The sequence below is a fragment of the Danio aesculapii genome, chromosome 10, assembly GCF_903798145.1.
Source record: "Danio aesculapii chromosome 10, fDanAes4.1, whole genome shotgun sequence".
Lineage (NCBI taxonomy): Eukaryota > Metazoa > Chordata > Actinopteri > Cypriniformes > Danionidae > Danio > Danio aesculapii.
In genome coordinates, this window is record NC_079444.1 from 19,246,368 (window position 1) to 19,260,661 (window position 14,294).

At 37.3% G+C, this 14,294-nt stretch overlaps 1 protein-coding gene across 2 annotated transcripts in view; it reads right to left on the bottom strand.

Moving 5' to 3' along the window:
* phf24 (PHD finger protein 24) overlaps positions 1-14,294 on the bottom strand; it is a 56,066-nt gene that overhangs the window by 10,888 nt on the left and 30,884 nt on the right. For both annotated transcript variants that reach the window (XM_056467321.1, XM_056467320.1), the window contains exon 3: positions 11,571-11,756. In XM_056467321.1, coding sequence (XP_056323296.1) covers positions 11,571-11,756 — 186 coding nt within the window. The remainder of the gene's footprint in view (positions 1-11,570; positions 11,757-14,294) is intronic.

The window sequence follows — 14,294 nt, forward strand, 5'->3', positions numbered from 1 at the left end:
ACTTGCGTGAAGGATGTGTATACTTTTGCCAACTCTGTCTGTAAGTATTGTTTACTGCTAGTCCACATGTTTCCAACATGTTTCAAAATACCTTCTTTTGTGCTTAACAGAAAAAAGAAACACATAAAGGTTCGAAATAAGTAAAGGGTGAGTAAATGGATTTTTATTTTTGGGTGAACTATTCCTTTAATTAATGTAAAAGAAGCGTATTGCAATGTAGAAATTGGAAATATTTTAAAAATTGTTTTTCAAAATATGAATAACTCTGTAATAAGTGAAGATTTTTTTTCGAGAGGATCATATGCTTATGGTTGCTTGCAGCCGGTCCCACATTATTTAGTTTATGATTCTCCAATCAGACGATTCCTAAGCCACTATAAATACCCTAAGTTCCATATAACAGCCATCTTCGTTTTGAAGAATCCCCCCTTCCACCCCTACTCCTCCTCATTTCCTAGATGGCTGGCATGGTGGCCCAGTACTTAGCACTGTTGAGTTTACATGTTTTCCCCGTGCTCACATGGGTTTCCCCCGGGTTCCCTGGTTTCCTCCCACTGTCCAAAAACATGCAAATTAAGTTAATTGACTAATCGAAATCGGCACCATAGACATGCTCCTAGTAAGTAGTTATCTCTTAAGAGCAATCACTATCTGTTCATTAGCTACTACAGCAGGGGAGTTCTCGAGATCTACCTAAGCTCAAACTCCCCTCTTGTCTTGCAAACAGGAGGGAGTCCCGGACTCGAGGATTTCATAATCAATCATCAGCTACTGTAAGTGTGAACTCTTGAATGATAATTTAAAAAAACCCTGACTTATTATTAGTAAATGGATCTTACAAATAGTGGATCCTAAAAGTGCTCTAAATTAACACATCAAACTGACAACCCTGGTATAAAAATGTAAGACAAAATGCTTTAATGAGAAAAAACATCCCGCACAAAGCCTCTGGGCCCTTCAGACTGAGCCTTAAAACACTGCTCCTAATTATCTTCGGCAGCAGGTGTTTCAATCTCTCTCCTTTTATCTTTCTAAAAAGGCTAACAATCTCTGAACTTAGGGTAATGAATGACCAGACTAACTCGGCTCTTAGGAAACCTAATGAGTTTGAGGTGTAAGAGGTGCAGAAAGAAGCTGCCTGAGATCAAATGATGGCATGTCTTTTCATATCATATTCAGAAGGAGATTTTCTTTCCTGGCTCAAGCTCTGCCTTCAAACAAATGCTGTCAGAGCCCAGTAGCGCTGGGAGTAGCTGTATGTTCAGTCAGCTTTTGCCAGCCTGATGAGAACTCATCTGAACAATGGCACAAGAGCAGATGGGAAGGGTGAATCTCAGAGGTTCCTCCATTTCCCGTTAGCGGAGACTGTGGGGTATGATTTGTCCCCATCTGAGAATGATCATTGAAATGAGATTGGATTTTATGTCCGTTTAGTTATCTGTAGCCCATTCTCAACAGACACCGGTCAGAGACCTCAAAATGAAGAACAGATGTTGCAAACAATGCTCAGCGAGAGGTGGGATTCATAGTGATCTCTGAGGGCGGAAATATACTCTGTGCGGGTATACAGATGCGAATGTTTGGCAGTACTGTTAATCACATCTTAGTGGTAGTGTCTGTGATACTGGAAGTATCTCCTGTGATTTCTCATGGAAAGCAATTTTATGGATGCTTTTAGGTTACCAGATAATCCAAAAGTGGATAAAAATGTACATATTTCAGCACTGATTGTCACCACTTTGTTTATATTAGGGTTAGTTCACAATTCTCTTAGTTAAAAATTCTCGTATTATTTACTCACCGTTATTTCGGTGCAAAATGTTCCAATCGTTCATCTTTGGAAGGCAAATTAAGATATTTTAAAAACTTTTTATTGAATAATTTTCAATATTTTTTTAGAACCCCTTCCCCAACAATTTAACCCCTTAACTGCCTAGTTAACCTAATTAACCTAGTTAAGCCTTTAAATGTCACTTTAAGCTGAATATTATGTCTTGAAAAATACCTAGTAAATATTATGTACTGTCATCATGGCAAAGATCAAATAAATCAGTTATTAGAGATGGGTTATTAAAACTATTATGTATAATAGAAATTGGGGAAAAAAATAAACAGGAGGGCTAATAATTCTGACTGCAACTGTATATACATCAGATAGCTCTTGGATTAAATCTAAAATATTTAAATACAGTTAAAGTCAAAATTATTATACCTATATTTATAATATTTTTAAATATTTATATAGCCCAAAGTATACTACATTTTCAAGTCATGTATGTATAGTCAAACAGCATTGACTGTTCTTCTTATCTCCAACTGTTATAAGCAATAAAAAAAATCTCCTGGTTCACGCTAGTGCTCGTAAACACAAATGACTATTGTTTCAGCCATCTTCAGTATTTTGTTGTTGTACTTGTTTCAACTAAGCTGTTACATTTCACTGAATAGCCAAGTTCAACGTTGACACCCTGAGGACAAACTAATTAACAATTTGAATAACATATGCAAGCTGCACAAAACAGTTGCCAGCAAGTAGGAGCTGTCTGAGTAAAATTTACTCCCCTTGCCTCAAGAGGCTCACTAGCAAGTGACATTGAGGCTGCAGGCTATAGTGACCTAGTTGGTGTGCCCACTTCCCATAGCGAAGTCATGAGTTCAAATGTTTTTTGTAGTACTGCAAGCAGAACTGGAGGAAATGGGGTAAGTGTAACAGAGGCCAGCTAGAAACAGCAACCTTGCTTCGTGCTCACAAAATGGTACAACTAAAGCATCTCCAAGCAAACTGATGATGCTAAATAACGAAAATTTTACTCCGGCTGAAATCTTGATCGTTGGGTTTTGTGTACTTTACTATTAACTGACCTAGTTAAGTTTTATCAGATTTTATTGTAGAAATATTTAAATGACATATCACAAAACTGGTCAACAAGCACATTTGCATAACCAATCTGAACCATATAAAAACTGTGCAGGAAAATCTTTCACTCTTGTTTTCAAGTCTCAACCTTTCGAATTCTCACTGGAATGACCTGACAGCAGAATTTTACCAAATAAAAGTCAATGTTGCCACATACCATTATGGTGTTCACAACAGAATAGCTATGTTTTTGATTATTTTTACTCATTTTAAGTAAATATTACACACCAATTTATTTCAAGCTAGTAATTCATTCATTCATATTTTCATTTATTACCAAAACCACAATCACGGTGGCTTACAGAACAAATCATTAACTGTCCTTTATTTAACAATAGAGGATAATAAAGTCATGCACAATCACAGTAAATAGCTTAATTTCATTCATTCATTAACTTTTCTTCAGCTTAGGCCCTATTCATTTATGGGTCGCTGCAGTGGAATAAACCGCCAACTTATTCAGCATGTTTTACACAGTTGATGCCCTTCCAGTCACAACCCAGTACTAGGAAACACCCATACACTCTCACATTTACACTTATTTACTATGGCCAATTTTAGTTCATCAAATTCACCTAAAGCGCATTTCAGGAATTCACTTAGCTCATGATTTATACATAGCTTGTTTGGCATGCTGTTCCGTGACAGAGCCCTGAGCTCAAGGGATCCTCAGGACCAGGTCTCCCTCACTTTCGCAGGGCGAGGGAAGATTGAGCTCAGGTCGATCTCGAAACTCCCCCGCTGCTGAGGCTAAGGTGAACTTCCTGAGAGTAAGACATTTAGAAAAAGACTTGGGCTTATTTTGTCTATAACATAGAGCATATTTGGACGGTGGGAGGAAACCGGGGAACCCAGGGAAAGCCCACGCGGACACTGGGAGAACATGCAAACTCCGCACAGAAATACCAGATGGCCCAGCAAGGACCTGGAGCCATTGGTATTCTTGCTGTGAGGCAACTGTGCTAGTCACTGGGCCACCATGCCATCCATTCTGGATATAGGTGGATGAAGGGGAGGAGGGGGGTTCCTTCCAGACGAAGATAGTTGTAGAAAGGAAATGAGAATATGTATAGTGACTTGGAATCCTTTGATTGGAGGATCGAGATTAGCTAATGTAGACCATCTGGGTCAATCTGAGCACATGCTCCTCTCGAGATTAGTTTAATATTAAACTTCACATCTTTGGACTGTGGGCACCTAGAGGAACACGGGGAGAACATGCAAACTCCACACAGAAATGCCAACTGGTCCAACCGGGACTCGAACCAGCAACCTACTTGTTGTGAGGCAACAGTGCTAACCACTGAGCCATCATGGCGCCCATAGTTTAATTTGCTTATTCATTTTCAATTGATATTTTCCCCATAGTTCCCTTTTGTGGCAAAGATAAGAATGCAACACACGTTCTAATGCAAAATGTCAATATAGTGTAGCTAAAATCTATCCTGTTCCTGGACTTGAACGTTTTGATAGCCAGTTTGCTTTACTTTTGTATTCCATGTAAGAAAGTAATACTGGATGAGTATGTTTATTTGTGGATGAACCAATTTTTATGCCTTTATATTCACTGAAATGACGAGATTCAAGGTCCACAGGAAGTCCAAAGGATGAAACCAGCATAAAGAACACAAGCACAGTTGGACGAGCCACAGAGAAAAACAGAAAAGCAACACAGCAGTTTCAGCACAATGCACCACTGCCGGGTGACATTTTCAAACCACAGACGTCAGAACAACACCAGGAAAGAATCACCTAATTATATCCATGCAAACGCTACAGCTAGCAAGCAGGAGGATGCACGGCTTATTTTAGTGATTTCTCCCATTCTCATTGTTGAAGTTCCTCACAATCTATTGCTTTCAAAGTTTTTAATAAGCATATCCCCACACCAGGTGTGTGTCATATTAGTTTGAGCTCTTTTATTGTTGTTTTTGAATCAGAAAGGGCTGTAATTACCTAAACTGTCGCACGGCTAATCACAGTGTTTAATCCATTGAAGGGTGAACCCCACGTTTGACGCCAAGTGCCAAAATCAGTTTGACAACCTAGCCTGGACACTTAATTAATTTTCCACCACGGTCTTCTCACTAACACTTACTGTGCGATGCTAAATTTTCATGCTAACTGTTCACCATAATGCTATCATTTTTCATTAAGGCCTAGTTTACACTGAAAACACACTTGAAATTACTGATGAAACCAAGCATCTGTGTCCCTTGAAAGCTCTACAACAGCGTAATCCCCAGTTTCAACATCAACACTCACACACACATGTGGATTAGGTTGTAGCGAGGGCAGAGTGAGAAAATCAGACACATAAGCTGTGAATCAGTCCTCCAAGGAAATACGTGCCAGACATTTCAGCAACAACACAGCCCTTCACATATTGTTTTGAGGGATGTGTCCACAGCTGCTAATGTTTGCAGTGCAGCATGGGATACAGCCCATCTGAGGGTGTGAGTCTGGTTGGGAACCAGTAAGTCTAGAGCTTCAGAGTGCTGCAAAAATGTCTTACACTCTCAACAAATGATTTAAGCATCAGCAGCCTGCACGACAGAGATAAGCGCTCTACTTCACTTTGAAGGACGCTCGCACGCTTTGACAGCCCACTCTGTAATTTTAGTGCCAGACGCTGGGAGAAAGAGCACTTTGAACAGAGCCCAGCCTCTCCAGCATAACACAATCATCTTGACATGCTCATCTCCACGCTGACCTTTTGGAGGAGAGTAACAGGGTAGGGATCAGGGGATCTATGCCTGGTAACTGGTGGTCTATATGTGTTTGATCACCTTATCAGCACTTTTTGAAGGATATTGATATTCTAAAGAAAAGTAAAAATGGTCAAAAAAAAGGCCTAGGATATGTATTTTCACATTATAAACAATAAGCGGCGCGGTGGCACAGTGAGTAGCACTGTTGCCTCACAGCAAGAAGCTCGCAGGTTCGAGCCTGGGTCAGTTGGCATTTCTGTGTGGAGTTTGTATGTTCTCTGTGTGGTTTCGCCCACAAGTCTAGAGACATGCGCTATAGATGAATTGGGTAAGCTAAATTGTTTGTAGTGAATGAAAGTGTATGGGAGTTTTCCAGTGATAGATTGCAGCTGGAAAGGCATCCGCTGCATAAAACATATACTGGATAAGTTGGATAAGGTCATTCCGCTAGCGACCCCCAATTAATAAAGGGACTACAGTAAGCTGAAAAGAAAATGAATGAATGAATGAATGAATGAATGAATGAATGAATGAATGAAATGGTCCACAGTAAACACCCTTATTGTCTCTCCCAACTTTGCTCTTCTGTTGAGTATATATGGGGGTTTATCCAAGTTGTGTTCTAGTTAATCAGATCACAAGTAGATAAGGGAGACGTATTCATGTTTACAACTGGTGTTTAAATTTAAAGTCGTTTTTTTTTTCCTTTGACCACTTTCCGCATTTTTTTTGGAGGGAATAGTATATAAGATCATGCATGCATGCTTGAAATCCTAATATGTCATTTTTTTGCGTAAAATTATGTGATCAATAAGTTATTTAAAGTATCGTGGTCGCGGATAGAAAAATTATAACGCTCAAAAGTGAAAACTAAACAAAAACAACAAGGTCGCTTACTAAAATGATAATGAGACTATGGGCCGCAAGATGTGTTTGGCTCAATTTATTGCTATTTGAAGACCAACGCAACCCTAATTTTGCCGTTTTGCGACACATTGTTTAAATAGTAAATTCATTTTTGCCACTTTGAGGACTCATAGGTGTTTTGGTCTAGAAAGGAGGTGTGTTAAGGCGCATTGTTGGTGCATTGCTATTTTGAGGAACTAAAATAGACTGCACAATAGACCAACTGAAAGCAGTCCAGCGCAGAGCATGTTAGTTGTTAGAGCCTTAAATGCATACACATTGCTTAAAACACACAGGATGGACAGCAATACACAAATATCTTAACAAATAATATAAAAACTATTATTTTCTGCATAAATATAAAAACCACTGCCTCCATGTCTTCTTTATCTCGGGGGGCTTTTTCAGTTTATTCATGACAATTTGCATTTGTATAATGTTATTATTATCAGCAGTATTATTTATTATATACATATTTATATTTGTTTTATTAAAAAATAAAGCTTAGATGTGTCCACCTGTCGGGTTTTGGACCATATGGGGAATAGGACGTGTGTTAGGATATAACTCAGTTTTTTGATCACACTTCGTTATTATTGTTTATTTATTAGTTTGCTGGAAATTAGAACAGAATTTAGAAATAGTTTTGAAACAAATCTTTGCGCTTGACAAACTAAATTAAATACATAGGCTAATGGATGTCTTCAGTGGAGTGTGTACTACATCATTTACTTGTCCACAAAATTAAAGTAAAAGTAAAGAGGCCAAATGGAGGCTCATTTCTCATCCACGTGCTGCAGTTTGTCCATTCAGTTTTTCCATTTAGAAAGTCCGCCATGTAAACAGCAAAAGCGTCTTGGCACGATGCAACTGACTCTTAAAGGAAATGAGAGATGAAACTCATAGCTCATAGCTCATTAAGAGAATATACACAACCCTGTTAGACCGTTTTTTTTCCACCTTTAAAATAGCAAAAGTTGATTCGGACACGCCCATAATGCTTTTCTTTGTGCACCTAAATCTTTAAAATAGAGCCCCACGAGTCCGATTTCTATATGGGTGGAGGGCAGCAGGTTTAATTTCTACACTTATTGCTGCAAAGCTGCTCCAAAAGCTGTGGGTTTGTTTTAGAATCTGGACTGGTAAGAGAATTGTTGCTTTATTTTAAACGTGTTTGCTTTCAACAGTATAGTTTCAATCCCATCTGCCTGGCACTCTTCAAAATCCTGTGGACATGATCAAACATTTCAAACCCTATTAATGCTGTCCCTGTGTTTAGTGTTGTCCACTTGACATTATAATAGCAGGTAATATAGTTCTTAAAATATTCAGCTTATCTCTAAATTCTCTAATGTTTTTTTTTAATTGCAGGTAAAGACCACCTCATGGGGGTGTAAAAACATTTTTTGCTACGTTTAGGTTTTTTTAATTAGATTTATTTACAGTTTGCACTGTTTGTTTAATAGAAATTCAGCTGCTATCAAGATTTATGGGTCAGATGTCACCAAAGTCACTTTCTTCAATAAACGACAGAACAACAATGGAGAAGACATTATGATGGCTTCCAAGTATCCATGTCTGTAGCAGATGGTATCTCTGGACTATAATAAAATTAATGTGAGAAATAATGTTCAGATAAACATTTTATTTTCCACATGTCTCTAAAGCCTGCACCATCGAAATACAATCAAGTGCTCTCAAATCTGGGCATTTTAAGAAGAGCGGCTGGCAAAATTAGCTGGCAGGAGAAGCTTTGGTGGCACAGACTCACTGTTGCTTTTGTGGTCAGAATTAAGATACTTTAATTAACAGATCATACTTCCAGGAATCATGTTCACAGATTGCCAATATGTTCATAACTTCTGTAAGAGAGATGGTTTGTACCGTACATCACTACACTACTGACGAAAGATCTGAAGTCATTTGCCCACAATTTTGTTTACAAAAATATGACAGCACTTTGTGGCTTTTTACACCAGAACAGACATGTTATAAACAGCCATTTCTATGTTTCCATTTTTACCATAGTGCATGATTTATAATACTTTGTTATGTTTGCAGCACACATCTGTCTCCATATGTATGGCTTTTCCAACATAGTGAACTTGCTTGGTAACTCATCTGGTGGAGAATTATGCATTTGAGCGTTTGGAAATCAGTCCTGTGAAATAGCATGGCAAAAAACTCAAATCAGTGTAAAAACATAGTAAATGGTTTGATTGCTTTAGCAAATGTATTTTGTATCACACTTTTTTCTTTAACACTATCTCGTTAGAGACGCAATAATGAAATATCTTTATAGCACTACTTATTTGCAATTGTATTTCTGAACTGCCATCATACTATGTATGAACAAACAAGAACATTTCAACAAAGACATGTTTATCTCATTCTGAGAAAACATAATATGCTTTTTTTTAGTGCCACTCAAGGGACATTTCACTTCAAAATTGGTGCAAGACATGCAAGAAGCAGCATATTATAATATTTTTGCTAAAGCATCAACTCAGACACAAATCTAGGACAGCCACACAAATAAATACACTGATTCACTGACTCCTGAGTGAAATCGGTGGATCATAGTTACTAGAAACCATTCTGTACAATAAAAAATTAAATACACATCTTTTCCATTTAATTTGCAAGAATTAGATGCTTTGTTTTCAGTGACTACGTTTACATGGACATCAGTAATCGAATTATTTGCCTGAATCTAATTAAGACAATCATAAGATTAAGGTGTTTACATGAGTTGCTTTTTGAATGTTCCTTTCATGATCTCGTTTTACATGTTATAACACATAATTCGATTAATGTCATCTCGTCATCGCGCTATTCACATTTCCTCCGGAGTTTCATGTAATTTAAGGTGTTTCACTTTTAGTTTGTCGACTTTAACTGCAGTTTGGCACTTTCACTGACTACTTTTACATGTACACCAATAGTTCTATTTTAATGCGATTTAGACAATACTCTGATTAAGAGTTAATCATGTTAACGGTGTTTTTTTATTATTCATTTAATCAGATTAAAGTCATAATAGAACTAAAAAGAAATCGAATTAAGACATGTGGAGTATGCCGATTTTAGTCGCATTATTGAAGTGCAGTACAGGCATGTAAACACCTTAATCGAATTATTATCATGTAGGAATTTTCTCCGCGTTTTGTGACAGGATAGTCCACACAAACACACCCACACTCAGCTGTTTAACACAATACGGTTTGACACTCTTTGGATCTACCCAGTCAGTGCAGACCACAGACACCTGCATCGAGAAATGTGGTTTTTTTCTTCCATTCAGCATGAGGTATGAACTTCAATTGAAACAAGTCTTCCAGCAGTTCATAGTTGCATACAATATCTCGTTTGTCATGGAGGGCGTGCATGAAATGTTCGTGAATGAAAGTGAAAGTGCCAAACTGCAGTTAAAGTCGACAAATTAAAAATAAAACACCTGAAATTGCATGAAACTCCAGAGGAAATGCGAGTAGCGTGGTGACGCAATGACGTTAATCGAATGCTATAACATGTAAAACAGGATCATGAAAGTAACACTCAAAAAGCAACTCAAACATCTTAGTCTTATTATTCTCATAATTAGATTAAAGCAATTAATTTTATTACTGATGTCCATGTAAACGTAGTCACTTTCATTCAGAATCATTTTATGCATGCCCCCGAGACAAACGAGATATTGGATGCAACTATGAACTGCTGGAAGAGTTGTTTTAATGAAAGTTTATAACGCATGCTGAATGGGGAAAAAAAAAACTCCACATTTCACGACGCAGGTGTCAGTAGTCTGCACTGATTCGGTAGGTGCAGAGAGTGTCAAACAGCCATGTGTGTGTGTGCGGGTGTGTGTGTGTGTGTGGACTATCCTGTCACAAGATGCAGCGAAAAGTCCTATCATGACAGTAATAGTTTGATTAAGGTGTTTACATGTCTGTTGTGCACTTCAATAATGCAGCATACTCCACACATCGTAAATCAATTTCTCTTTAGTTCAACTAAGACCTCAATCTGATTAAATTAATCAAAAATAGCAGTTTACATGGTAGACTCTTAATCAGAGTATTGTCATAATCGCATTAAAATCTAATTATTGGTGTCCATGTAAACATACTCAGTGAGAAACTTGTTCATGCTTTTATCAGCAGCAGGGTGGATTACTGTAACGGACTCCTCATCTGCCTTCCCAAAAAGACAGTTAGACAGTTGCAGCTCATCCAGAATGCTGCGGCCAGGATTCTGACCAGAACCAGAAAATCAGAGCACATCACACCTGTCCTCAGGTCTTTACACTGGCTCCCAGTTACATTCAGAATAGATTTTAAAGTATTATTACTTGTCTATAAATAATAATACATACTTAACAGATCCCTCTGAACATTAGGATCAAGTAAATTAAAAATTCCAAGAGTTCAGTCAAAGCAGGGTGAATCTGCCTTCAGCTATTACGCCCCCCACTGCTGGAATCAACTTCCAGAAATGATCAGATGTGCTCCAACATTAGGCACATTCAAATCAAGACTGAAAACACATCTGTTTAGCTGTGCCTTTACTGAATGAGCACTGTGATACTTACGACAGATCACACTATTATGTCTTTCTTTTCTTTTACAATCTTTTATAACCTATTTTAACACATTTTAAGCTGTTTTTGTCTGTTTTAATCACTTTTATTATTTGTTTTTATTTTATTATACTTTTATTCCCGTTTAAGAAGGGCACATGTGCTATATAAATAAACTTGCCTTGCATGATCCATGAACTTCAAAAAAAAATGTAATTTCTTAATCCTTACTTACTCTAGCTTTTATTTTACTAACAAAATCAGAGGGTTTCTAGTACTAGCACTTCATGAGAGTACTGTCTCTAGAATGAATCACTTTACCACCTTTTTCGATGGTAGTCACTTTGGATAAAAGCATCTCCTGAATGATGGTAAATCATGTTTTTTTTTTTCTTCATATGCACAATACCAGCTCCACACAGCTAGTGTATGGTTTTATGTGTATGAGTGAACTCACGCAGTAGTAGCAGCTCCAGCCGGTGGTGGTGTGGGCTGTTTCTCTCATCTCCTGCAGGGCTTCAGTGCTCAGGTAGCCCATCTCCCGTAGACAGCCATCATGGAAGACCCGCGTACACGTCCGGCAGGGGAACAGATCGTCAGCCGTCCAAACTTCACACACTTCACACATCTCATCGTTCACAGGCTGAACGTAAAACAGCGGGACACAAAACAGATAAATCAGTCGCTACTTAGCAACGAGACTGATATTAAAAACATTTCCATGCACAGCAATTTATTAATAACATACTTGATTTATTTGCTAAAAGTTACATCCAAACATACTAATATGTCAATGTATTTTATTTGTTATGTCGGTTGTCATGTGAAACATCTTTGTTTTGTTGACCCCCAAACGTCTTTGACATCTTTCAAAGGGATCAAGTGTTGATTAGGGGGGTTTAGACCCCCCTGTAATTCGCACCCTGCCCATAAGGAAGACAAACTGGTATGTGAAATTATGAAGGAGATGCCAGATGGCATTGTGTGGGGACATAATGGTGTTTGCCATTAATCCATCTATGTACGATAACATATAAAATGCAATGTTTCGTAAAAGGTAAACACTTTAATGACAATCCAGTCTGATTAAGAAGATAAATAATTAGATAACAGATGTCCATGTAAGTTTACCGTCGTCAGATGTAAAGAATGCACATGTAAACACACTCACTTTAAAGGCCATTGAAAGTGCATAATAACACATGGCAGCAAGTATAGTGACTCATCAATAAAGGAACACTTTCATAATCAAACTACTATACCTCCTGCCATTAGTTTCTTTCCATTAAAGGTCACCAGATATAGAAGTAATCTCACTTGACATTCCCTGCTCATTTAAAGTCTCCTGTGGTGCACAGGGCTACAGCATCTGAAACTGCATGTGGTTTACTTTCATGTCATGATATGTGGACATCATGCTGGTTTGATGAATGCAGCCGAACGTTTTACTGATCCCGGGAGGGAAATTTATTTAAAGTGTTTGAAATGCTAAACTTTGACAGAATGGAAACATTTTGCTTTTGTAAAACGTTTGTCGTTTTATATGTTGTGCAACCTATTGGGAAATTTCATCTTGCTATAAATATGAGATTCTATTAATTTCTCTATATGAATAATAGCTCTTCTACAAAAAGTAATTCTGTAAAATATTTTAATATTAATGTGAAGTACAAAGGTCGTTTAAAATTATTTTATTTGTTATATTTTTTGTAATTTCACCAAGTGTCCCCAATAGCGCAGAAACAACATTCACATCCACAAGTGCTACTTGTAGTTAGACTGCGAAACATGTAAAAACACAACTCAATTCCTATTGTTGTAACAAATTTTGTATTTTAAACTCAAGTTTTACATATACTTCTGAAATTAAAGTAACCAATTGCTTCGACTATCATTAGCTGAAACAAAGCTGAACTTTTCTTTCCTGCCAATAAACCAAATGAAGTATTTTACACCACCCGACAATGAGTGTTTACAAAAAAGGTGGTCGATGGCTGATGAAGTCTACATCTAATCATCTGGATCTTATATAAAATATATATTTCATGCTGATATATTAGTTTTCTTCTGTTTTAATCCTCCCTCTTCAATGTTTCTTCCTTGCTGTAGCGTCATCCATGCAGAGACAGACAAGACATAACTATTGACAATCTGTCTCATTAATGCAACTCAGGGTCAGACATTTTAAATCCTCGTAAACGTGTAGAGACACAATTGTAGTTCAAAGTTTATATCATTTTAATACAGAACCGAATATCTCTACAGAAGTTTGGATGGTTTAAAAAGCTGCTTCCACAATGAGTCACTGCTCAGTTACAGCACTTCTGATGCTAGTTCTGGAGGTGAGATGACGCAAACCCACAAACAGAGCTAAATATTGCAATGTGAAAAGAGACCTGCAGGGGAAAGAGTTGGAACTGATCTCTTGTTCATTCCAAGAAACAAAAAACAAGCAAGAAAATAACAAAATTTGCATTTCTTGAAACACTTCCCCAGAACTAAAGATGCACTAGCACTATTGATCATTTAAATATTGCAGTTTTAATTGTATCAGCCACACAATTAAATACTATTTTAAAAAACTGTCAACAAAGGCACAATCACAGCGAACATTAAGATTTGTGAATGTGTGTCCACTGATTATACGGTTTATACATTGATGAAAAAGGTTTTACCAACAAAATATTACAAATTTCCAAATGACAAATTTCATACTGGGGGAAAATATGGAAGTCATTCATTCAATCATTCATTTCCTTTTCGGCTTAGTCCCTATATTAATCGAGGGTCGTCACAGCAGAATGAACCGCCAACTTATCCAGCATATGTTTAACACAGCGGGTGCCCTTCCAGCTGCAACCCATCACTCTGGGAAAAAAAAATATGGAAGTGTGTATATAAATACTGATGTCTACATTCAAATAAAGATTGCTTTAATTACATTGTTATGCCAGTAGGTGGCAACTTGTGACTATTCAAAAATGTATATGTTGTTGAATTATTCGTTTAAGAGATTTTTTCGAAATGTTGATTCATCCAGCAATGAAACTACAAATTAAGTCTTTATGAGTGAGTCATTGAATCATATTTCAATATTCAAATGTAACTAAAAGAGTCATATGCTGCCACTTTTGACCATATCTAATATACGCGCACCTGACACTTTATTAGGTATACCTTA